Source organism: Carcharodon carcharias, chromosome 22, assembly GCF_017639515.1.
Source record: "Carcharodon carcharias isolate sCarCar2 chromosome 22, sCarCar2.pri, whole genome shotgun sequence".
NCBI lineage: Eukaryota > Metazoa > Chordata > Chondrichthyes > Lamniformes > Lamnidae > Carcharodon > Carcharodon carcharias.
Window position 1 is genome coordinate 30,261,058 of NC_054488.1, and position 26,247 is coordinate 30,287,304.

A 26,247-nucleotide genomic window follows, 5' to 3' on the forward strand; every position below is an offset into this window, starting at 1 on the left:
GAGGCGCAACTAGGTGCGGCACCGATGCCAGCAGATGGCACTTGCCCAAAACATCTTGAGGCACCCTTTGCACCATCTCATTACCATCAATATGACATGTGTTGAAGTTCTGAGTATGTGTCTAGCTGCCTCCCCTGCAGGTTGCTCCCAGACTACTCAAATGCCACAAACACCAATATATGCTACGCAGAAAGCCCTTCTTCTCCTCAACCACTAAGGCTGATGTAAGCATGGTCAGTACCCATTTGCCCACCCAGCGAGTGACAGATGCCTTCTGCAGTAACAACAGCAATACATGGTGGGGGGGCTTAAAGGCTAAGGCTGCCTTCTGGGTCAAATGGCTAAGACAGACATGGTACTCACCCTTCCAGAGTGCAGCAAATCATTGAATCTTATCCCGCACATCAGCATGGGCGCTCACAACGTCACCCACCTGTTCCCACGCCTGGCTGGTGACATGGGGGGCCCTCCTCTTGCAGGAGGACAGCAAGGCATGCATCTGAAAATCAGGGGGCCTGCCCCCCTCCTCCTGCTCATGCTGCTGCCCAGTCGGACCTCCCTCCCTCTCTCCCCGAGTGGCCATGGTGCACTGCCTCAAGCAGGCTGCCTGGCCATTCTTTATACAGGCTGCAGATTCCCCATTGGAACCGGCAGTCCGAGGCCGCCCGCCCCACGACTATTTTCCCGCTCTCCACGGGAGTCACTTACCCGTGGGGCGGGCCTTAATTGGCCCGCCTGTGGAAAATGGTGGCACAGCCTATTTCTCTAGCGGCAATCAGCCGGCCACCGGGCCCGACCGACAAATGGAAAATTCTGGCCAAAGAGTTTAAGAAGACATTTTCCAGTAGAGAAAAGAAGCTGGGAATTATCTTTGCCTTTGAGGATGATCCTGGAATACTGAGCAGTTTCAGCAGACGAGAGCAGGACCCAATAGTGCTTTATGTGGTTCAGTTAGATATAGTGGTGAATGGTTAAACCAGTTGCTTGCCATATCCTTTCAAGTTTGCATTTCTTTGACTTAAGGGAGCAGTGATGAGGGCCGTAGCAGGGAATGGCTAGGGTGAAAGACTAAGGCATTAAAGGTGGAGATTAGAGTGCACTTGAGAAAAACAGTAGCTGCAGCAATGTTGTGGTGAATGGAAAACCTAAGGCTGGACAATTGGGATTTTGAAAGCTCAATTATAAGTGAATTTCACTAAAAGTTACGTCCCAGGATAGCAAGGCCATAAAAGAAAAGCAATCCAAACATTCCAAGAATTGAAAAGTGGAAGTATTATACTAAACCTGTATCAAACCTTGCTTAGACCACACTTGGAGTACTACATGTAGTTCTGCTCGCCGTATTATAAAATATATATATAGGGGCACTGGAGAGGGTGCAGAGAAAATTTACAAGGATGTTACCAGAATTATGTGAGTATACAATCAGGAAAGCATTAATAGGCTGGTTCCCTCTTCTCTTAGGTCACCTCTCAGCCTTCTTTTTTTTAACAGCAGTCTTTAAAATTCTGAAAGGTTTTGATAGAGTGGATAAGAGAGAATATTTCTTCTTATGGGGAAAAGGCATAATTAGAGGCCATCAGCATAAGATAGTCCCCAAAAATCCAGTAGGGAATTCAGAAGAAACTTCTTTCACTAATGAGTGTTGAGAATGTGGACCTTGTAACCACAGGGAGTGGCTGAAGTGAATAGTATAGATGCACTTAAGGGAAAACTAGATAAGCGTACAAGGGAGAAGGGAATAGAGGGTTATGGTGGTAGATTTAGATGAGGAAAGATGGGAGGAGGTTTGAGTGGAGCATAAACACTGGATTGGTTGGGCTGAATGACTCTTTTTGTGCCGTGTATTCTATGTAATCCTATGAATTGGAGGATAGTTTCTCCAGGGGTAGACACTGAAGGAGCAGGGTTGGGAGGTGGAGGGGTTGAGGGGTTGGGGGCATGATTGGAGAGTGATACAGGGAAGTAATCAAAGATGGCCTTTTCTGTGATTGACACAATGGGAGTAGCAAAGCCATGTGAGATGACAGGGTCAAGGTGGTGACTGAATATGGGTTGGGGAGTTTACATGGAAGGAGAGATTAAGGGGAGGATAAGAAGGAAGTGAGCTAGGAAAAAGCATGATGAGATAAAATGAAGTTAAAATCACCAAGTCATTCGAAAGCAATGAAGATATCATGGTGAGTTGATTTTTTAATCATACTTGGGAGGATGGTAGAAAAAGAGAATTTTGAAAGAGTTACAAGAGGGTGGAACAAGGTGAGATGTTCAGAAATAATGCCAGAGGAGTAGGGGGTCAGGCCAAAGTGTGATTTGGTGATAAGTGCCACACTGCCACCGCGATGGCCTTGACAGAACAGGTGGTAAAAGGAATATTCAAGAGGGGAAGCTTCACTTGGGGAAGAGGTGTTATCACCCCTCAGCCAGGTTTCTGTGGAGGCCATGATGTTGATGCAGTCATCCACAATAGGGTCATTGGGTGGTGACAGCCTTGTTCGCAAATAAACGGACATCCTGGAGGGAGATGCAGAAAAGGATGATGAGAGCTGATCCACTGGCAGTCCACATGGTCAAGGTGAAAAGATTCACAAGAATGGTTCCAGGGATTAGGAACTTCAGTTATGAAGATAGATTGGAGAAGTTGGAATTGTTTTCCTTGGAGAAGAGAAGGTCGAGAGGACATTTGATAGAGGTATTCAAAGTCATGAGAGGTCTGGACAGATTACATAGGGAGAGACTGTTCCCCATTGTTGAAAGGACGGAGAACCAGAGAGCACAAATTTAAGGTAATTGGCCAAAGAAGCATTGGAGACACGAGGAACTTTTTCATGCAGCATCTGGAATGCACTGCCTGAGAGTAGGGTGGAGGCAATTTTAATTGGGGCATTCAAGGGGGAATTGGATTCTTACCTGAAAAGGTGAATGTGCAAGGCTACAAAGAGTGACACTAAGTGAATTACTTCTTAAGAGAGCCAGCACAGACACGATGGGCTAAATAACATCCTTCTGTGTTGTAACCGATCTTTGATTGTATGAATTCGACAGCGAGGGCATTGGCAAGATTAGCCCCCAGTGGGTGCACTGGGCAAGAAGTTTGGTGAAGGATGGGACAGTTAGCACTGCTGCTTGTCAGCAATCGAAGTCCCACGCTCCCATCATCCCACACCTAACTGCTGATCCCAGCATCACTGTGTCCAGAGACTGAACTGATCCCATTTAACCCTTATTACTACTCTGACACCTAATCATCTTCATAATGCTAACTATCCTAGCTGTTTATTAATTCTCAATATTGACATAGTTATTGGGCCTGTGAACTCAATACACACATTCACATGGTGTATGCGAGTGAATTTCATGGGTTTGTTGGTAAAATGGCAGGTTGAAAAGCAGAGTGCGTGTTTTTTGATTGCTCTGAGTACTTTATTTTCTCCGTTCCTGAATGGCTGTAAATGCAAGAATCGTAGAATAATATTGCACAGAAGGAGACCAGCTCTTTGAAAGTGCTTTCCAATTTGTCCCACAGCCCCCCACCCCTCCCCCCACCCCACCCCTGCCCCCGCCCCCCACACACACTTTCCCAATGGGCCCACAATTCTTTCCTTCAGGCGTTTACCCAATTCCCTTTTGAAAGTTAATATCAAATCTGCTTCTACCGCCCTTTCAGCCAGCATATTTCAGAGCATAACAACTTGCTGTGTAAAAAGCATTTTTCTCATCTCACCTGTTTCTTTTGTCAATTGCCTTAAATCTTAAATTAGGACCATAGAACCATAGAAAAGTTACAGCACAGAAGGAGGCCATTCTGCCCATCTTGTCCATGCCAGCCTGAGGACACCCAGATGCCCTTTCTAATCCCATCTTCCTGTACCTGACCCATAGCCCTGCAGCTTACAGCACTTTAGGTGCAGATCCAGGTACTTTTTAAAAGAGTTTAAAGTTTCTGCCTCTACCACCAACTTGGGCAGCGAATTCCAGACACCCACTACCCTCTGCGTAAAAAAGTTCTTCCTCATATCCCCCCTACACCTTCTGCCAAGAAGCTGCCAACTGAAACGTTAACTCTGTTTCATTCTCCACAGATACTGCCAGACCTGCTGAGTGTTTCCAGTATTTTCTGTTTTTATTTCCGATTTCCAGCTTCCACAGGTTACCGATCCTCCTACCACTAGAAACAGTTTTTCCTTATTAATGCCATCAAAACAGTTAATGACTTTGAACATCTCTATTAAACCTCCCCTGAACCTTCTTTGCTCGGACAATCCCAGCTTCTCCAGTCTCCCCACGTAACTGAATTCCCTCATCCATGGTATCATTCCAGTAAATCTCCTCTGCACCCTCTTCAAGGCCTTGACATTCTTCCCAAAGTGCAGCACCTCAGTTGAACACAATACATGATCCGGGGCCTAACTAGTGATTCATAAAGGCTTAGCATAACTTCTTTGCTTTTGTAGTCTGTGCCTCTGTTAATAAAGTTTAAAGACTTTAACAGCCTTCTTAACTTTCGTGCCATCTTCAAAGATATCCCCCGTATCCCTCTGTTACTGCCCTCATGTTAAAATTGTACTGTTTAGTTAATGCTGTCTCATATTGCCTTATTAAAATATATCACTTCACATTTCTCTGCATTAATTTACATCGGCCATGTTTCTGCCATTTCACCAGACTCTGCATGTCCTCTTGAAGTCTGTGACTATCCTCCTCACTGTTTACTACATCTCTAAGTTTTGTGTCATATGCAAACTTCAAAATTGTGCCCTGTATACTCAAGTCCAAGTCATTGGTATATATCAAAATATAGTCTCTGGGGGACACTAACTCCCCTCCAATCTGAAAAACAACTTTTCACCACTACTCTCTACTTTCTGTCCTTCAGTCCATTTTGTATCTGTCAAGTCACTTTAGTTTTAATTTTGTTAACAAATCTGTTATGTGGTACTTTATTGAACGCCATTTTGAAATTTCATATGCAAATCAACCAGATTATCCTCATCACCTTCTGCGTTACTGCAGAAAAACACAATCAAGTTAGTCAAGCATGAAATAAAAACAGAAAATGCTGGAAAGATTCATCAAGTCTGGCAGTATCGGGTCAGGAGAAACAGAGTTAATGCTTCAGTGTGGTATAAGGGTGCTCGGCAAAACAAGGTTTAATGTGGGACTGGAGAACAGTACCACCCACAGTATGATGTAGAGACACATCACAGTGGACAGGAGACAGTTGGATGGAGAGAGTCAAGGAGAATCAACATGAAGTTAGCTGCTAGTTTGGACTATACTTTGTATATATGTGTATAGATTGGTGTTACCAATCAACACACTGTTCAACATTACAAGCCTCTGAATCTCTTTGTGAACCCTACTGAATAAACCCTTACAACATGATGACAGCAGTGTGATCAAGGATCCTGGATTCTCCTTTTGGAATGTTGACATCTCTGTAAACAGCCACCTCACCAGTCTCAAATTAGACATGGAAGTCGGTGTTACAGTCCTCTCTGATAAGGAACTGTGGCTGAAAGTCCCCTGGCTACAAATGATTCACAGCACTCTATGGCCCTGGAAGAATCCAACTCTTGAAGGGAGGATTCTAGGCATGATCCTAGAATCACTCCAGTACAGCGACAAATATTCGAAATTTTGTACATCATCCGAAACCAATCCTTTTCTCTCTTAAGCAGGGATGCTTGTGTTGCCCTTAACCTCCTCAAAACAGCCAAAGATGTCAAAACAACCTCTGTCATCAAGTACATGGAGCTTCAAGTTCCTGAGAGGTCCACCAGTGAAGACTGGGACTTCAGTTCTGAATTGCCTTCACTCTTTGCAGAGCCGATTTGTCCAACTCCCTTGCAAGCAGCAGAAACTCCTCTTTAGTCAGACCAGCTAAACCTTCAGATAAATGCCACCATACTTCAAGCGGAAGATACACATGAGAATGACCAGCAACAGAATGATGAGCCCCAACCTCAGACTACAATGGTTGCAGGCTACAATCTGGGAACACCGTAGCAACAAATTGCAATTTCCAGCAGAAGCACACAGCAGCAAGGCGATGCTGAAGCAGGAGAGTAGCGATCATCAACTTACTAGAGCACACCTCAGTGAGGTACAAGGGTACAGGAGAAAACAGTGTGGTGATAAAAGGCAAACTGCAGGTTGAGCTCATAGAGGAGGAACATTCAAATGGACTGGAGATATACTATCGACTCCCAGAAAGGTTATGGTGGGCCCCACGAAAAAGAAAACCCATGTTCATACAATGAAGGAACAGAGTGAGCACTCCCTCCAGAAGGAATGGGACAAACCTATGGTGTCCAAACAAAGCAGATGGGTTGTTGATAAGGAAAAGTTCAACTCCAGTGAGCACCAAAAGTGAATCAGATGGAGACAACCAAGTGCCAGAAACATAGAATACTACGATTTCAACTCCAAGTCAACAAAGGTTGCCCAAAATGACTGAGGCTAGCACTCCTCCAAGTGTGACCAGAACAAGATCTGGAAGAATTGTCAAGCCTCCAGACCGCCTGAATTTATAAAGTCAGAGACTTGAGGGGAGAAGGGGTACCATGTAAAGAAAGATTGTATTGTAAATATACTGGGCAAAGACTTTGGGAGGGAGGATGTGGTATAAGGGTGTTTGGCATAGCAAGGCTTAATGTGGGACTGGATAATAGTATCACCTATATAACAATGTAGAGGAACACATGATAGTAGACAGGAGACAGAGTCGTATAGAGAAAGTTAAGGAGAAATCAACATGGAGTTAGCTCCTAGTCTGGGCTATACTTTGTATATATAATTATGCGTTACCCGTAATCACTGCTGTTCAACCTTACAAGCCTCTGAACCTCTTTGTGAGACCTGCTGAACAAACCCTTACAACATTCAGGTCAATGACCTTTCAGCAGAACTGGAAAAAGAGATGTAACAGAAAAACAGAGGGAGGAATAGGGGGAAGGTTGGAGTGGAGAAAAGAACAAAATTTCTGTGACATTGGAAGGCAGGAGAGATTAAGAAAAATGGAGAGGATGCAAAGCAAAAAATGGGGTGGTAATAGGGCAAGTAAAGAAACTTAAGATGGGCCTGGAGGAAGCATGAATGGAACTAGCAGAATCACCAAGCAGTTACTGTCCTGAAAAATGAGGAAAGAGAGTATAATCTGAAATTATTGAAATCAATGTGAAGATTGGAAAACTGGAAAGTGATCAGAAGATGAGGTGCTGTTTCTTAAGCTTACATTGAACTTCATTAGAGCTGTGTAGGAGGCCAGGACAGAAAGGTCTGAGTGGGAGTGGGGCAGAGAATTAAAATGACAAGTAAATGGAAGATTGCAGACTGAATGGAGGTGTTCCACAAAGTGGAACCTGCATTTGGTCTCCTCAACATAGAGGAGGCCTCATTATGAGCAGCAAATACAGTACAACTAAAAAGAAAGAATTCAAGCAAATCACTGTTTCACTGTGAAGGAGTGTTTGGGGCCTTGGGTGATGGGAGGCAAGGAGGTAAAAGAGCTCAGGAAGGTGCCAAGGGGCTGTTGGGAATGATTGAACAATGGACTGTGATGTCGCAAAGGTAACAGTCCCTTTCTAAAGCTGAAAGGGGACAAGGGGGAAAGATTTGTCGGCGGTGGCATCATGCTGGAGATGGCAGCAATAGTGGAAGATTTGAGGCAAATATGATTTGCCTTTTGCAAATCTATGCTGATTTACTTATTAGCCCATATGCTTCCAAGTGCCAATTAATCTTGTCCTCAGCATCTCATTAAACAGATTGACCTCTCGTTCCTAAGTTTATCTCTCCTCTTTTTTTGAATAAGTGTGTAATATTTGCAATCCTCTAGTCTCTGACACCACCCCTGTATCCAAGGAGGATGGATCGGAAAACATGACCAGTGCCTCTGTAATTTCCCTCAGTATCTGAAGGCACTGTTATGGCCCGGTGGATGGTAAATGCCAAGCTGCTCAAATCCCAGAGGGAAACTAGAAACTAAAATGGTTTTTGCAATTTGTATAGTATGAGGAGCGGTTCTGAAATCAGGAAATGATTTCTCTGACTACTTGTGATGATTTTATAGTAAAGTAAACATTTATTAAAAGAATAAAGGTAAAAAAACACAATTACATTTAAACTCAAGAATGGCTTCATACAGTAAACATTACTTTAAAACAGTTTCACAAATCTTAACTGCCCTCGGAGCTAACCTTTCCCTTTTCTGTTCAGCAACTATCCCTTATAGATTTTAAAATCTATAGAAGTCCAGTAATTTTACCACACAATGCAATTCCCTTGGGGTGTCCTCTGAGGCTGACAGCAACTAGTTCTTTCAGTCTGACCATGTTCACACTGTCTTCTGGGAGTTCTGACCAGCTACCCTGCTGTCTTCTGCGAGATCTAAGCAGCTTACCCCCTCACACAGGCTTCAGTATTTCCTTAAATGTGTTCCTTCCCTTTGATCTCTCTATTGTTTCAACCAGTCTCTTCAGAAATGCTTTCTTCTCAGAATTGATTGAATTGTTCTTTACTTTAGCTCTTAGGCTTGTAAAAATAAATTTGTCCTATCTTTACCTCACTTACTTACACCTTTTTACAACCTGCATATATCCCCCTTTAAATTAAAACAGCTCAGTTCAAACAATTTCTGTTATTGCTTTATGTAAAGTTCTGATCGAAGTTTCTCTTGGTTCATTAACATATCTAAACCACTTCTTACCGTTGACTTTAGACCCCTGCCATCATTCTAGCTCTTAACCCAATTACACCTGACTTCCACTACATAAGGAAGTATGCCAGGGTTATTACCAGAAGAAAAATATTACAATTTCTTGTTTTCTTGACAATACATTCCATCCAGACCTGGAGGCTTTTCTAGTTAAGAGGACAGTCAACCTTTTAACTACCTCCTTTTTACTTTTCTCCTATCCAATATTGCTACAGCCTCACCCTTTACAGCCAGGTGGCAGATTCTTCTTCTCCAATGTCAGCAGTTGTTGTAGTACCTTGACCATGCCCTTTGCCTTCACAAGGAGATCTCATGATCCCTAAGAATCCCCAGACTTTCTTTGACTACCCTTTCATTGTTTGTATGTCTATAAAAGACTTTTGTGTACCCTTTTATGTTATCTGTTAATCTATTCTGCTACTCTCGGTTAGCCCCTCTTATTTTCTTTCTCAGCTGTCCTTTGACTTGGTTCTCTAAACCCCTCTTTCTGTTTCATTTTACTCTCCACATTTTTCATGATTCAGAGTCTTCTAGCTTTGGATGTCTATCCTTTCTCCACCACCCCCACCCATACTTGTGGGATCGTATCCAAACCATCTTCTCCTCAAGGCCTCCCATTGTTCAATTACTGTTTGATGACCAATCCTTGATACCAATCCACCTATACCAGATGCCGTTTCAATTCACTCAAGCATTTTCCCCAATTGCTTCCCTACTGAAACCTGTTCTACTCACCCCACTTCATTCCCTAGAACTAGATCTAGCACAGCTACCTTCCTTCCATGACTACACTTCCCTCCACTTCCTTTAAGGCCTCTATACCTTTTCTGCAGTTTCTCCCTCTATTATATCTATTCTGATGATGCCACTTCCATCTCAGTATTTCTAATATGTCTTCCCTTTTCCTCAGCTGTGGCTGGTAGGACCCTTGGGCTGTGTCTGTCCCATTTCCCACACTTCTGCTCTCACTACTTCTGCTGCCTCCTGGAACCAGGATAGGGTCCCTCTTCCCCATCTTCCACCTTACCAGCTTCTGTATTCAATGGATCAATGTCTGCCATTTCTGCCACTCCAGCATGACACCATCTCCAAACACACCTTCCCCTCCCCTCCCCTTTCAACATTTTGAAGGAACTGTTTCAACCACAGCACCCTGGTCCACTCCTGAATCACGCCCAACATTCCTGTGTCTTCCTGCAGCACCATCCATACAAACGTAGGAGATGCAACATCTGTCCTTTTACCTCCTCCCTCTCACTGTCCAAGGCCCCAAATGCTTCTTCCAGGTGAAACAGCGATTTATTTGTACTACTTTCAATTTGGTATACATTTGCTGCTCATGATATGGTGTCCTGTAGCTTGTGGAGACCAAATGCGAATTGGGTGATCGCTTTGTGGAACACCTCCCATTCAGTTCACAAGCCTGACCGAAACTCCTAGCTGCCTGTCATTTTAATTCTCCAGCCCACTCCCATTCTGATCTCTCTGTCTTTGATGTCTTACATTGTGCTTCATAGTTACAGGGTAAGTTGGAGGAATAGCACCTTAACTTCTAATTAGGCACTTTATAGCCTTCTAGACTCAACATTAAGTTTAATAATTTCAGATCATAACTTCTGCTCTCAATGTTTTGGGGCAGCAGCTGCTGGTAGTGATTCTGCTTTTCCCATGTACAATTTTTCTAGACACATCATTTGTCCCGTTACCATTTCCTTCTATTTTGCACCATCATTCCTTTTATTATTCAATCTCTCCTTCTACCTAACACCAACCGTCATTTTTGTTCTTTTCTCCCCTCTTCCCCCTCTTTCATTGCCCTTTACTTGCTTAAAACCTGTTATTTCTTCAACTATTTCCAGTCCTGATGAAAGATCATCAGCCTGAAACATTGGACTGGGGTCAGGATCCCAATGTCAGGTGAATTTCTGGGTCCAGATCGCACATCCTGTCGGTGCCTGAGGTCCGATGCCATCGTTAACCAGCAAGCCAATCAGTGGCCAGGATGTGTGCCCACCACTCAATTTGCGATGGCATGCAGGCTCTCTCCTATTGGCACTCTCACCCTGACAGATTGACAGCCCCACCTTTGGAGGTGAGATCTGCTGATGTAGATAAGACAGAGAGGATGCCTCTGGAGAGTTTTTAGCAAAGGTGAAATTTTTAGCTGCTAGATTGCTACTAAGGAATGGACTTGTAAGCAGTCGATAGCTGCTAACACCTCCTCCCATTCCCCCTCCAACCTCCCCACCCCGCCAACCCCCCAACCATCCGGTTCTAAAATGGCTAGGAGGCAGTAGCATGTGCTGCTGGGATATTGCAGGCCTGTCTATCCTCTAATCTGACCGTAGTGGCTGTTTTAAAATTCAGCCCATGAACTTTGGTTTTCTCTCCATGGCTGCCAGTTCTGCTGAGTGTTTCCAACATTTTCTGTTTTTGTTTCATTGTTCATTGGGCTAGAAATACCCTAATCAGAAAAGTTTACTCATAAACATTCAGGAATTCTTCGTCCTCCTTGTTCTTTACTTTGTCACTATCTCATCCAATATTAGGATAATTGAAATCCCACATTATTAATATGTGGGTCTTGCATCTTTCTGTAATTTGCTTTGCCATCTGCTTCCCATTCTTTGGCAGCCTGCATTAAACACTCAGTGGTGTAACGGCTCCTCTATTCTTCCTTAATTCTGACCAATTGATTCTGACTTTGGCCCCTCAATGATATCATCCCTCTCTGGTGCCAATGTACTTTCTTTGACTAATCTTGCCACCACCCTTCCTTTTCTCCCCAGTCCTTATCTTTTCTGAACACCTTTACGCCAGGAATATCAAGTTCTCAATTCTCTTTTCTCAGATAGGCTGTTGTTATTCTCATAGTCCCGTGTGGCAACTTACGCCCAACCTTATTGACCATGCTCCTTGTATTTACAGATAAGCACTCTAAATCCATTCTACTCCACCTTGCATTTGTTCCCTGCCTGATGCTTCCTATTTCTGAAATATTTTCCACTCTGGTGCTATTTGTCTCCCCCAGTTCTCTGTGCATCTTGTTTCTCTGTCTAATGTTCCATAAATTAATTTAAAACTTTCTCTATAGCACTGACTAACACCCCTCATTGGTCTTAGTTCTGTTGAGGTGTCTCTCTTGAACATGCCCCTCCTGTTCCAGAACTCATCCCACTGCCCCAGGAATCTGAAACCCATCCTCAGCACCATTTCTCCAAGTATGCTTTAATCCATCTTGTTTTACAGCTCTGAGACTCATGAGCATGTAGCACTATGAACAATCCAAAGATTACAACTTTTGAGGTACTGCTCTTTAACTTCTTCCCAAGCGCCTAAAATCTGACTGCAGGATTTAAACCCTTTTCCTTCCTATATCATTGGTTTCTACAATGAGCACAGTCCTGACTGTTTACCTTTGCCCTGATGGATGTTCTGCACCCTCTGTGTTGATCTCTACCCTGGCACCAGGGAAGCACCACACCATATAGGACTGATGTCAGTGGTCGCAGATGTTTGTTAAGTAAATGTTTACCTGTATTATGAAGCATGTGTAAGGTATTTTCCACTAAAATTAGTTAATTTGGTTAAAACAATGTCACTGTAGTCATAGCTGTGACTAGTCACTGATTTCTATTGGATAACACTGGTTATATCGAAGCCTGTAAAGCACTACTTTCTCTGATGATGATGATTTACAAGTTAATCCTTTCCTTCCTGACCTTCAGGCTGTGTGTCAACGGGCGGCCCTGGTTGTGAATTTGCTGAATATGAAGAGGACAGTGTGGAAGGAGGTGGAACAGTGAGTCCCTAATTGACTCATCACAGTCAAATTAATCTCAGTTATTTTCCCCCTCCCAGCCTGGCTTATTTTTTAACTGAGCAGAGCACCCACCTGTTGCAGTAGCTACCTGAATCCCAACCCACTGAAAGCAGGCAGGTTTTACAATGTGTGAATCATATGCTCTGCCAGAATACTGCCTAGGCTATGAAGATGAAGATTACTCCCAGTTTTACCTCCCAGCCAACCACCACACACCAGATATTGCTGCCTTCTGTCTCCTCCCTGCCACCCCCATCACCCCAGCAACCCCCAGCTGCTGATTGACACTTTGCAGAATTTTTATGTATGCATGGAGCTGCTGAAAGTCGGCTTGCTGTTTGACTGTGACATCACTGCCAAGCACAAGCCTGATCCCAACCAAAATCTACAGGTATGTCATTAGGATTCATAGTGATGATTGGTTGATTTTGCTTTCCACAGCTGAGAGTACCAGGAGATGTAATGGATCTTGCAGCCTATTTAATGAACACACGAGTTCACTCTTATCTTTTCCAATAGTTATCCCTCAATCAATAATGCCAAAAGTAAAAGAAACAGAACAAATTAACAATTATTCATTGTTAGTGGGATCCTGTTGTGCATAGTTGGCTGCAATTTTTTATTCGCTCATGGGATATGAGCATTGCGGGTAAGGCCAGCATTTGTTGCCCATCCCTAATTTCCTTTGAGAAGGTGGTGATGAGCTGTATTCTTGCACTGCTGCAACCCATGTGGGGTAGGTACACCCACAGTGCTGTCACGGAGGGAGTTCCAGGATTTTGACCCAGAAACAGTGAAGGAACGGCAGTATAGTTCCAAGTCGGAATGGTGTGTGGCTTGGAGGGGACCTTGCGGTGGCGATGTCCCCATCCATCTGCTACCCTTGTTCTTCTAGAAGGTAGAAAATGTGGGTTTGGAAGATGCTGTTGAAGAATCCTTGGTGAGTTGCTGCAGTGCAAATGTGTAGATGGTACACTGTTGCCATTGTGCATCAGTGGTGCATCAATGATGGAAGGAGAGAATGTGATGGATGGGGTGCCAGTCAAGCGAGCTGCTTTTTCTTGGAGGTTGTCCAGTTTCTTAACTGTTGTTGAAGCTGCACTCATCCAGGCAAGTCGAGAGAATTCCATCACACTCCTGAGAGGAGCCTTGTGGATGGTGGACAGGCTTTGGGATTGCCATTTCCCTGTCCATGGTTATCAGTTCTTCAGTTATCTGCTTAAATGTCTGCCACTGCTCATCCACTGACCTTCCCCTTAGTCTATTTTCCCAGCCTGCTTTAGACAATTCTTTTCCACCCACGGTCGTTGACAGGGCCCTCAACCGTGTCCGGCCCATCTGCCGCGCATCCGCCCTCACGCCTTCTCCTCCCTCCCAGAAACATGATAGGGTCCCCCTTGTCCTCACTTATCACCTCACCAGCCTCCGCATTCAAAGGATCATCCTCCGCCATTTCCGCCAACTCCTCGGTTAAGGAAGAAGGAGGACATGTCAGAGGAACTGTTTTTGAAGGTAGCATCATCGGAACAGATGCGACGGAGGCGAAGGAACTGAGAGAATGGGATGGAGTCCTTACAGGAAGCGGGGTGTGAGGAGCTGTAGTTGAGGTAGCTGTGGGAGTTGGTGGGTTTGTAATGGATATTGGTGGACAGTCTATCACCAGAGATTTTCACGTGGTCTATCTCTGACACTTCCCTTCCCTTCCTTGACCTCTCTGTATGTGCTATCTATGAAGATCTCATCCTTGCCGATGCTTCAGTGACTTCAGCCCCAGCTTCAGCTCCGAAACACAGATACTCAAGTAGCTGCAGCTGGAGGCACTTGCTGTACACATGGTTGCCCTGGACGCTTGAAATGTCCCTGATTTCCCACATCGCACAGGAGGAGCATTCCACTTGGCTGAGCTGACCTGCCATGACTTTCCCTTAAATTACTCCCTTTACTTGTAGTTTAGAGAATATTAAGGACAGAAAAAATACTCGTTAGGTCTTACTTACTGCTCTTCTTACTGAGGAAAGGTAGAAAATGAAAGGATCACCATCTTCCCTTTTCAGACAACTCCCTCTCTCACCAAACTCCAACTGAAGCACTCTAATGCAGCCCAAGGCAGCACTCCAGTGCAGACAATAGCAGCACTGTAGATGGCTTGCTTTTATGATGTCTTAATCTAGCTTCTGAAAACCTGTTTAGGCCAGTTAACTAATTTACTAGCTGCAGCTGCAAGCAAAGCTTTTATAACCCTTGTTTTAAAGCTGGAGTAAAACTCACCTTCTCCCAACTAAAAGAGCAACCATGTCTCTGTAATAGCTATCAAGTCATATCTATATATTTCAATTCGTGCCGTCAACTCATCTATCTTGTTACAAATGCTGCGTGCATTCAGATAAAGAGCCTTAAGCTTTGACTTTTTTCCATTACTACTCGCTCTAGTCCTAATTTCTGCTACACTCTTCTGCTTATATTTTCTGCCCCTTCCTGTCACACTTTATCGTTCGCCTCTTCACTACCCTGCACCTTTGCTTCCTTGTTTCTTTTTTAAACTTCCCTTCAATTGAACCCTCCCCCCCTACTAATTAGTTTAAAGTCCTATCTATAACCTAGTTAGATGATTCACCAGGGCAAATGTAGTTGAATACAATTCTGCTGATGATGGCCCACAGGTAAACTGAAGCATACAAGGGACCATAGGCATCTCCCTGTCTTAGAGAGACAAGTGGTGAGATAGCTTGAGGAGCACCACATCCCATCAAGCATGGGGCAAGGCAAGGAGGCAGCCTCTTTGAACTACCACAGCCAGTATGAGGATTGAACCTGCTCTGTGGCTTCATTCTGCACCGCATTCAAGCCACCCAGCCAACTGAGCTAACCACTACCCCACCACCTCCAATGGCCCACTGTACCTCATGGATGCTCAGTTTCAGTTGCTAGATCTCTTCTGAACCTATCCCATTTGGCATGGTGGTAATGCCACACAACATGATGGAGGATGTCCTTGGAATGAAGATGGAACTTTGTATCCACAAGGACCATGCGGTGGTTACTCCTACCAATTCTGTCATCAGTGAACCAGATGAGTTTTTACGACAATCTAATATTTTTATGGTTACCACTACTGAGACTGTTTTTTCATTCCAGATATTTTATTTTGTTAACTGAGTGTAAATTTTAAATTCTATAAATGTAAATTCTAAGTGTCCTACTGTATACTGTAGTAGCATTTCAGACTTTTGAAGTTGATTGTAAAGCACGTTGATAAACTCTGAGGATGTGATAAAGTGCTTGCGTCAGCCAGTTGGAATTTTCCCAGATTGTACTTGAACCCAGTTATTTTACAGGCTGTTACCTCCTCCACCACTCTTTTGAAGGGCACTGGAACCAATCACCCTAGCTGTATAAAAAAAAAGAAAGCCTTGCATTTTTATAGCAGCTTTCATGCTATCGTGTCCTTCCAAAGTACTTTAAAGCCAATAAAATATTTTTGAAGTGTAACCACTGTTGTGATGTAGGGAAGTGCAGCACTCAAATTACACACAGCAAGCTCCCTAAAAAACAACAGTGAGATCAATGAACAGATCTCCCTTTTGGTACTGTTGATCATATTGGTCAGGAGACTGGGGTGTTTGTGGGATCCTACTGTATACATATTTGCTGCCGTGTTTTCTACATTAAAACAGTGACTGCACTTCAAAAGTACTTCGTATGCTGTAAAACACATTGATGTATCCAGAGGTCATGCAAGTTTTCCCTTCTTTTTTCTTGATAACTTAGGCGTCTCTTGCTAACAAGGTTAAGTTGTTGGTTTGCTATTTCACAGGATAGCAAGTTATGGCATTGGCTGAAACTTGCAGATGTAAGATCCTCTCCAGGTGCTTTCTATGGTTCCAGAGTTAGTGGATTTAATTATTTAATTCAGATTTAATGCCTTCAGCTGCCAAGTTTCTCAGAATTCCCTTCCTAAAGATTTTGCTCACCTGTCCTAATATCTCCTGCAGCTTGATGTCAATTTTCTTTGATAATTCTTCTTTCAAGTGCTTTCGAATGTTTTAATATGTTAAAAGTGCCATATAAATACAAGCTGTTGTTGTTGCTGTTAAGTTGCATCTTAGTAGGGTATTTTCCGGCTCTGATTGGTGGAATGTAACTCTCAGAATGCTTTGGAAGCTGTGTTGCCAATTTTTAAAACGACAGACTGATCACCAAAAAATGTTTACCCATCAATCCAGCAGACCTTTCAATACAACATGTGAAAAAACAAAGATTCTCATCACTACAGGACACAGGCCACAATGTTGTGGTCTGCTTTCCCACCACATGGGTGCCAAGCAATGGCCAGGCAGCAGGAGAGAATCTAGCCATCTCCCCTTGACATTCAATGGCATTACCATTACAGAATCCCCTACCATCAAGTACCTGTAGTTAACCATAGATCTGAAACTGAACTGAAGCAGCCATATAAATACTGTGATTACAATAGCAGGTCAAAGGCTGGGAATTCTGCGGCAAGTAACTCACCTCCCGACTCCCCAAAGCCTGTCTGCCATCTACAAGGCACAAGTCAGGAATGTGAAGGAATACTCTCCACTTGACTGGATAAGTGCAGCTCCAAAAACACTCATGAAGCTCAACACCATCCAGGACAAAGCAGCCTGTTTGATCCCATTCACCACCTTAAATATTCATTCCTCCACCACCAGTGCACAGTGACAGCAGTGTGTACCATCTACAAAATGCACTGCAGCAACTCACCAACCCTCCTTCGACAGCACCTAACAACCCTGCAACCTCTACCATCTAGAAGGACAAAAGCAGCAGATGCACAGGAACACCACCACTTGCAACTTCCATTCTAAGTCACACAGCATTCTGATTTTGAACTATACAGTCAATCCTTCACTGTCACAGAATCACAGTGCAGAAGAGCCCCATCGAGTCTGCACCGACAAGCGAGAAACACCTGACCTACCTCTCTAATCCCATTTACCAGCACTTGGCTCATAGCCTTGAATGTTGTGATGTGCCAAGTGCTCATCCAGGTACTTTTTAAAGGGTTTGAGGCAACCCACCTCCACCACCCTCCCAAGCAGTGCATTCCAGACCGTCACCACCCTCTGGGTAAAAAAGTTTTTCCTCACATCCCCGCTAAACCTCCTGCCCGTCACCTTGAACTTATGCCCCCTTGTGACTGACCTTTCAACTAAGGGGAACAGCTGCTCCCTATCCACCCTGTCCATGCCCCTCATAATCTTGTACACCTCGATCAGGTCACCCCTCAGTCTTCTCTGCTCCAACGAAAACAACCCAAGTCTATCCAACCTCTCTTCATAATTTAAATGTTTCATCCCAGGCAACATCCTGGTGAATCTCTTCTGCACCCGCTCCAGTACCATCACATCCTTCCTATAATGTGGTGACCAGAACTGCACACAGTACTCCAGCTGTGGTCTGACCAAGGTTCTATGCAACTCCAACATGACCTCCCTACTTTTGTAATCTATGCCTTGATTGATAAAGGCAAGTGTCCCGTCTGTCTTTTTCACCACCCCATTAACATGCCCCTCCGCCTTCAGAGATCTATGGACACACACGCCAAGGTCCCTTTGTTCCTCAGAAATTCCTAGTGTCATGCCGATCATTGAATACTTCTTTGTCAAATTACTCCTACCAAAGTGTATCATCTCACACTTTTCAGGGTTAAATTCCATCTCCCACATATCTGCCCATTTGACCATCCCGTCTATATGTTCCTATAGCCCAAGACACTGAACTTCACTGTTAACCACCCGGCTAATCTTTGTGTCATCCGCAAACTTACTAATCCTACCCTCCACATAGTCATCTATATCATTTATATAAACAACAAATAATAGGAGACCCAGATCAGATCCCTGTGATACACCACTGGACACTGGCTTCCAGTCACTAAAGCATCCTTCTGTCATCACCCTCTACCTCCGCCAACTAAGCCAATTTTGAATCCACCTTATCAAATTATCCTGTATCCCATGAGCATTTACCTTCTTTATAAGTCTCCCATGGGGGACCTTATCAAAGGCTTTGCTGAAATCCATATAAACTACATCAATTACACTACCCTCATCTACACACCTGGTTACCTCCTCAAAAAATTCAAATTTGTTAGGCATGACCTCCCTATGACAAAGCCATGCTGACTACCCCTGATCAAACCTTGCCTCTCCAAGTGGAGAGAGATACTCTCCTTCAGAACTTTCTCAAATAGTTTCCCTACCACTGATGTGAGACTCACTGGCCTGTAGTTCCCTGGCTTCTCTCTACAACCCTTCTTAAATAGTGGAACCACATTAGCTGTTCTCCAGTCCTCTGGCAGCTCCCCCATGGCCAGAGAGGAATTAAAAATTTGGGTCAGAGCCCCTGCAATCTCCTCCCTTACTTCCCTCAGCAGTCTGGGACATAAATCATCTGGACCTGGAGATTTGTCCGCTTTTAAGCCTGCCAACACCTCCAATACCTTGTCACTCCCTATATCAATTTGCTGAAGAACCTCGCAGTCTCTCTCCCTGAGTTCAATACCTTCATCCTCATTCTCTTGTTTGAAGACGGATGTGAAGTATTCATTCAACACTCTAGCGATGTCCTCTGGCTCCACCCATAGATTACCCCATTGGTCCCTTGTGGGCCCTACTCTTTCCCTGGTTATCCTCTTCCCATTGATATACTTATAGAATATCTTGGGATTTTCCCTACTTTTACCAGCCAGAGCTTTCTCATATCCCCCCTTTGCTCTCCTAATTGCTTTCTTAAGCTCCACCCTGCACTTTCTGTACTCCACTAATGCCTCTGCTGATTTGCTTCCCTTGTACCTGCTAAAAGCCTCTCTTTTCCTTCTCATCGTAATCTGACTATCCCTGGTCATCCATGGTTCTCTGGGCTTGTTACTCCTTCCTATCACCCTAGAGGGAACATGTTGAACCTGTATCCACCCCATTTCCTTTTTGAACACCCCCATTGCTCCTCTGTAGATTTCCCCACAAGTAACTATTCCCAGTCTACCTTGGCCAGATCCTGCCTTATTTTACTAAAATCCACTCTTCCCCAATCCAAAACATTTTTTTGCAATTTGTCGATTTCTTTGTCTGGAACAAACTTAAACTGTACCATGTTGTGTTTGCTATCACTAGGGTCAAAATCCTGGAAACCCTTCTCTAACAGTTCTGTGGGTGTACCTACACCACTGCACTGCAATGATTCAAAAAGGCAGCTCACCTCCACCTTCTCAAGGACAATTAGGGTTGGACAATAAATGTCTATCTCGCCAGAAAAGCTCACATCCCAAGAATGAATAAAAGAAAAGAAAACAGACACCTCAGAGGACAGCCAACAAATGTCACCCTCTTGCCAGCAGAATGATATATTTTCTTTCTGTTTGATAGACAGCTGAAAGATAATGATGCAGAACTCAGAGGCAGGGCAGTCATGTCACTGGTAAGGCAACATTTCTTCAATCTGTTTTCATGGAGATTACTTTAGTTTTACACTATGCTAGTGAAGGTGAGAGATGATTGTGCTGGGACTATAACTCCCAATGTCAGCATCAAACACTTGTAGCTCAGGTTCAGCACAGGTTAGGTACTGAGTAAAGCTCCTTCTACACTGTCCCATCAAATACTCCCAGGGCAGGTATAGCACAGATTATATACAGGGTAAAGCTACATTATGGAGCAGGTGGCTGTCTTCAAGACGTGGGAAATGTGTGGAATTTTGGGGGGTGGGATATGTGTGGAGTTAATGCGGTAGGGTATATGGGGGTTCATGGATAGTATGTACTGAGGGTTCAGAGGGTGGGATAAGGTGTGGGGGATTTAGAATGCGATATGATGGGGGGTCCTGGTTTGGGGTACAGCAGGACAAGTGTCCTTGATTCTGCCAATGATTGAAATAAAATTAAAACATTAGTCTCCACAACCTGAGACATGGATTTGATAATGAAAAAGCAGATTTTTAAGGCAAGTTTGTATTTTAGAAATTTTCACAGCCGTACTGGATAGGTGGCAATCATGTTGTCTGGTGTGACAAAAAGTAGACATAAGGCTGAACATAAGAAATTGAGGCTGGAGCTCGTCATTTAGCCTTTGAAGCCTGCTCTGCCATTCAATTAGAAGTCGACCTCAACTCTACATTGCTGCATGATCCTTGTATTACTTAATTCCTTTAATAACCATAAATCTGGCAACCTCTCTCTTGAATATACACATCAACTGAACATCCACAGCTCTCTGGCATACAGATTTCCAAAGATTCATAACCATTGAAGAAATTTCTCATCTCAGCCTTAGATGGCTGATCCCTTATTCTGTGACTCTGCCCATGTTCTAGCTTCCCCAGCCAGGGGAACATTTTCTCAGCATCGATTCTATCAAGCCCCTTAAGAATTTTACATGTTTCAATTAGATCACCTCTCATTTTATCTAGACTAGGCCTAGTCTATTCAATCTGTGGTTATAGGGCAATCCCCTCAGCCCAGGAACCAGCCTAGTGAACCTTAGCTGCTCTCGCTCTGGGGAAGTATGTCCTTTCTGAGATAGGGAGACCAGAACTGCACACCATATTCCAGATTTGGCCTTACCAATGTCCATATAGCCATAGTAAGACGTTGTTACTCTTAGATTCGAATCCTTTTGTAATCATTAATATAGATTGTAAATAGCTGAGGATTAAGTTCTGATCCTTGCGATATTGCTAGTTATAGTCTGCCAACCCAAAATTATCCCATTTATTCCTTCTCTCCGTTTTTCTCCATTAACTAATCCCAATCCATGCACATATTATTATGCCCAAAATCCTAATTTTGTGTAATAACCTCTTTTGTTTCACCTTATCAAATGCTTTTTGCAAATCCAAATACACTACCTCCACTGGTTCCCCCTTATCCATCCTCAAAAAATTCTAAAAGATTCGGCAACTATGATTCCCTTTCATAACTCTGTGTCGATGCTGCTTAATTACTTTGTAATGTTCTAAGTGCTCTGTTACAATGTCTCTTAAAGTAAATTCTAGCATTTTCGCAATGCTGACATTTGGCTAACCAACCTAAAGTTCCCCATTTTCTCTTTTCCTCCTTTAAATAGTGGGGTTATGATTGCTACCTTCCAATTCTTGAACTGTTCTAGAATGTAAGGAATTCTGCAAGATTAAAATTAATGGATCCACTATCTCTGCAGCTACAGACCAAGGACACAGATCATCAGGTTCAGAGGATTTGTCGCCACTTAACCCCATTAATTTCTTCATAGAGCCATACGGGCACAAAAGGAGGCCTTTAGGCCCAAGTCCATGTTTCTTTTCTATTTTTGTAACTATACTGATTTTTAAAAAATCCTCTTTCTCGCTAGACCCCTGGTTTCCCATTGTTTTTTGTCTCTTTTACCTAAAGCTAGATAGAAATGGGGGATTTTAAGCAGCCCCTTGGAGGCAGGGGAGACTGATGTATTCCCATGTCAGAAAATTGTCATTGAGTGAGGATTCCCTAGACACTGATGTCTCCGATAGTCCTGGGACTGATGCATTGACCCTGATAATGATGGTGGCTCCATTGCATCACTGCTGCTCCTGCTGCCTGGCCCTCAGCAGTGCTCTCACTGTTGGCACTGTGAAGGCTGCCGGCTGTCCTTACAGTTTTTTGCACCTCCTGCCTCCTGATCCCACCTACCACCCCTAATTGGACAACAGATGCAGAGGTGATGTATTAATTGGCTGCTTTACATAAAATTTCACTGGAAGGTGTGTTGCTTCATGGAGTGGTGTCAGGTCCCAGAAATCAACCTGACAGCAGGTTCACAACACTCCCAAAAACATTCAGCTCAGAATATTTGTTTAATGTCTCTGCCATTTTCTTATTCTCCATTATAATTTCATCCATCTCTGCTTCTGAAGGGCCCACATTTACTTTCACTAATCTTTTCCTATTTCCAGACATCTAGAAACAAATTTGGTTTGCCTAGTATAAGATGATTAAAGCCTTCCCATGATTACTGTATTACCCTTCTTACACACATCTTTAATTTTCTCATGTATACTGTATCCTACATTACAACTGCTATCACGAGGCCAATAAACAACTCCCACCAATGTTTTCTGCCTCTCGCTGTTTCTTAGCTCCACCCAAACTGATTCTACTTCTTCATTTTCTTAGCTAAGAACCTTACTCATAACTGTCTTTGTCTCATCTTTTAATATCAGGGCTACCCCTCCTCTTCCATTTTCGCTATCTTGATCTAAAAGTTAAGAGTCATGGAATATTCCATTCCCATCTTGGATACTTTGTAACCAAAACTCCATAATGGCTATTAGACCAAATCAATTCATTTCCATCTGTGCTATTAATTCATCTAATTGTTGCAAATGCTTTGCACATTCAGATATAGTACCTTTAGATTTGACTTTTTTCTAATTTTCTCTGATGTCACCTTAGTCACTGTTCCTTCCTGACCCACTCTGCTTATTTTTACCTAAATCCCTGCTCTGATCTGGAGCCTTGATATTTCCTGTGTTGCTTTTGAATTGACACTTTCCTGAATCCTCCCACCCATTGTTATTAATTTCAATCGCTATCTAATTGACCAGGCCATTGGTGCCAGCCTGGTTTAACTGGAGACCAACAGAACAGGTCCCCCCTTCCACAGTACTGGTCCAGTGGCCCATGAAACAAAACCCCTGTTCCCCACACCACTCCTTCAGCTGGTATTTAATCTTCTAATCTGTTTATCCTTATCCCAGTTAGCCCTTGGCTCAGGTAACAATCCAGAGGTTATTACTTTTGAGGTTCTGCATTTTAATTCGGACCCCAGCTCCTGAAATTCTCTCAGCAGAATAAGTTCTACCTATGTTTTTGTCTCCTTTGTAGATCACAACAGTTAGATCCTCACCCTCCCACTCCAGGTTCATCTTCAGATGTGAGCAGATCTCCTCATCCCTGGCACTAGGCAGGCAACACAACATTTGGAACTCTCATTCGCAGCTGCGGAGAACAATACCTATCCCCCAGTCTATACTGTCCCCATATCACTGCATTCCTTTTCATTCCCCCATGTGAATGGTTTCTTGTCCAAAGATCAGTTTGTCCATCAACTTTGCAGACCTTGTTCTGATCCACACAGTTAGCAAGCACCTCGTATTTGTTGGACAAAATAAGGGGCTGAGGCTCCTCCTTCATTGCATACTGGATCTGCATTCCTGCCTGACTTGCAGTCACAGACTCCCATCACTGACCATTGACCAACTCTAAAGTTCCATTTAACTTGAGGATGACCAAGTAACTCTCCCCCTCCCTGATGCTCACAATATCTGCAGTTCAAAATCTAGTTTAAAGCTCCTTGAGGTGTGGACACCAAATGCATACATAAATTGTGTGGGATCACAATTCTCTCCACATACTCCCACATGTTGCAGTGACAGCAAATCACCTACCTTTCCATCTCTATCTAAACTTATTTATTTGGTTAGTTAATTAGCTATTTTTAATTGCATTAATTATTTTAATTTTAATAATTTATCTGAAATAAATGAAAATAGTGACTTTTGACCTTTTTGTTTACAGAGTGTCCTTGGACTACCTAACAACAAAGTGCTCCACTTGCTGCTTGAGATGGTGGAGATAGACTTGAGTCAGTATGTGCGATTCCAGGTTAGTCCTTCACCCTAGGCCTCAATAGCCCTGGTCATAAGAAATACTGCAGTGAAGGCTGGATGATAAAGGGGCATATAACATCTAAGTATGAACTTATAGAATAGAGAATGGCAGCACAGGTAGTATGTCAGGACTCCAGAATGTCCTGGATGATCATATCCATGGTAAAAGTCTCTGGCTTGAAACACTCCAGCTCAGTAATTATGATGCCAAAGAGAAAATATGAAATGTTACTATCAAGGAATATAACAAGAAACAATAAAGTGTTTCTCAGGCACTAATTATTAAAAGGAAAATTTAGATAGGGACAGGGCTACTAAGGAGTGAGAAAGATAAACTGAAAGGAGACGATCCTGAAATGACAGGGATACCAAAGACAAGTTGCCTCTGTTTTCACAAAAGAGACCAAAAAAAAGAGAAAATGACAAGACTAGAAGATAGCTGAGAGGGTTAGTATGATGGTTAATAGAATATGATGAAGATTTTCATCAAACCAAAAGGACAGAACAAATTCCTGGCTCCAGATGGATTGTACCCTTGGCTCCTCAAACTTGGAGAGAGATAGTAGCACCAGTACCCATAGGTAACAATTCAATAGCAGAATGAATATTGCCAGAGAACAGATGACAACAAACATGATTCCCATCTTCTGAAGGGGAGACAGACTAATCCAGGGAAACATTGGCCTGCTAGCTTATCAGCAGCAGGAAAAATACTAGAATCTTCACTGTAAGATGACAAACCAACTAGAGACAGAAAATATAATTAAAACTGGTATAGATTTCAAAAAGGAGTAAAGTTTTTAGGTCCTGTTAAACCAATTTTATTGAATTCTTTGAAGAATTTGTTGTTGAGAAAAAGGTTGTGAAGAGGACATGAGGTTGCAGATAGATATGGTTGAGTGAATGGGCATTGATCTAGCAAATGGAGTTTAATATGGGAACATGTGAAGTTGCTCACCTTGGCAGGAAGAACAAAATAGCAGAGTATTACTTAAATGGAGAATGGCTGCATAATTCTGAGATGCAGAGGGATCTAGGCTTTCTAGTGCATGAATCACAAAAAGTTAGTGTGCAGGTACAGCAAGCAATTAAGAAGGTTAATGGAATGCTATCCTTTATTACAAGAGGAATTGAACATAAAGGTAAGGATGTTATGCTTCAGTTTTACAGGGCATTGGTGAGACCGCACTTCGAATAGTGTGTTTAGTTTTGGTCTCCTTATTTAAGGAAGCATGTAAATGCATTGGAGGTGGTTCAAAGGAGGTTTACTAGATTGATACCTGGAATGAGCGAGTTGTCTTATGAGGAAAGGTTGGACAGACTGGGCTTGTTTCCACTGGAGTTTAGAAGAGTGAGGGGTGATATGATTGAAGTATACAAGATCCTGAACGGCCTTGACAAGGTGGACTTTGAAAGGATGTTTGTTCTTGTGGATGAGTCCAGAACTAGGGGGCACTGTTTTAAAAATAGGAGTCGCCCTCTTAGAACAGAGATGAGGAGAATTTTTTTCTGAGGGTTGTGCAACTTTGGAATTCTCTGCCTCAGAAGGTGGTGGAGGCAGGATCATTGAATATTATTAAGGCAGAGGTAGATAGATTCTCGTTAGGCAAGGGAATCAAAGGTTATCAGGGTTAGATGGGAATATGGAAATCAAAACACAAGATGATCAGTCATGATCTTATTGAATGGCAGAGCAGGCTCAAGAGGCCGAATGGTCTACTCCTGTTCCTATTTCTTATGTTCTATGGACTTTCAGAAGGCTGTCAATAAGATGTCACATAAGAGGCTCGTAATGAAGGTCGGTGTGTAGAGTCAGGGCCAGGTAGCAGAATGGATTGAAAACAGCAAATAGAGATTTTGGGCAGGATTTTCTCTTTGTTGGGCGGACCCAGGAGAGGCCAGGAAAAACTCCGCCGCTCACGATCGGCCCCCGACCATGAATTCACACTGGCTGGCCAATTAACTGCCATTTAGAAAATATCAACAGGATTGGACAAAGTCAACATGGATTTATGAAAGGGAAATCATTTTTGACAAACTT

At 43.2% G+C, this 26,247-nt stretch overlaps 1 protein-coding gene across 1 annotated transcript in view; it reads left to right on the forward strand.

Moving 5' to 3' along the window:
* The window catches only part of LOC121293655 (protein HEATR9-like), an 80,281-nt gene that overhangs the window by 34,521 nt on the left and 19,513 nt on the right, over positions 1-26,247 (forward strand). The window contains exons 12-14 of the mRNA XM_041216823.1: positions 12,448-12,521; positions 19,952-20,003; positions 24,115-24,201. Coding sequence (XP_041072757.1) covers positions 12,448-12,521; positions 19,952-20,003; positions 24,115-24,201 — 213 coding nt within the window. The remainder of the gene's footprint in view (positions 1-12,447; positions 12,522-19,951; positions 20,004-24,114; positions 24,202-26,247) is intronic.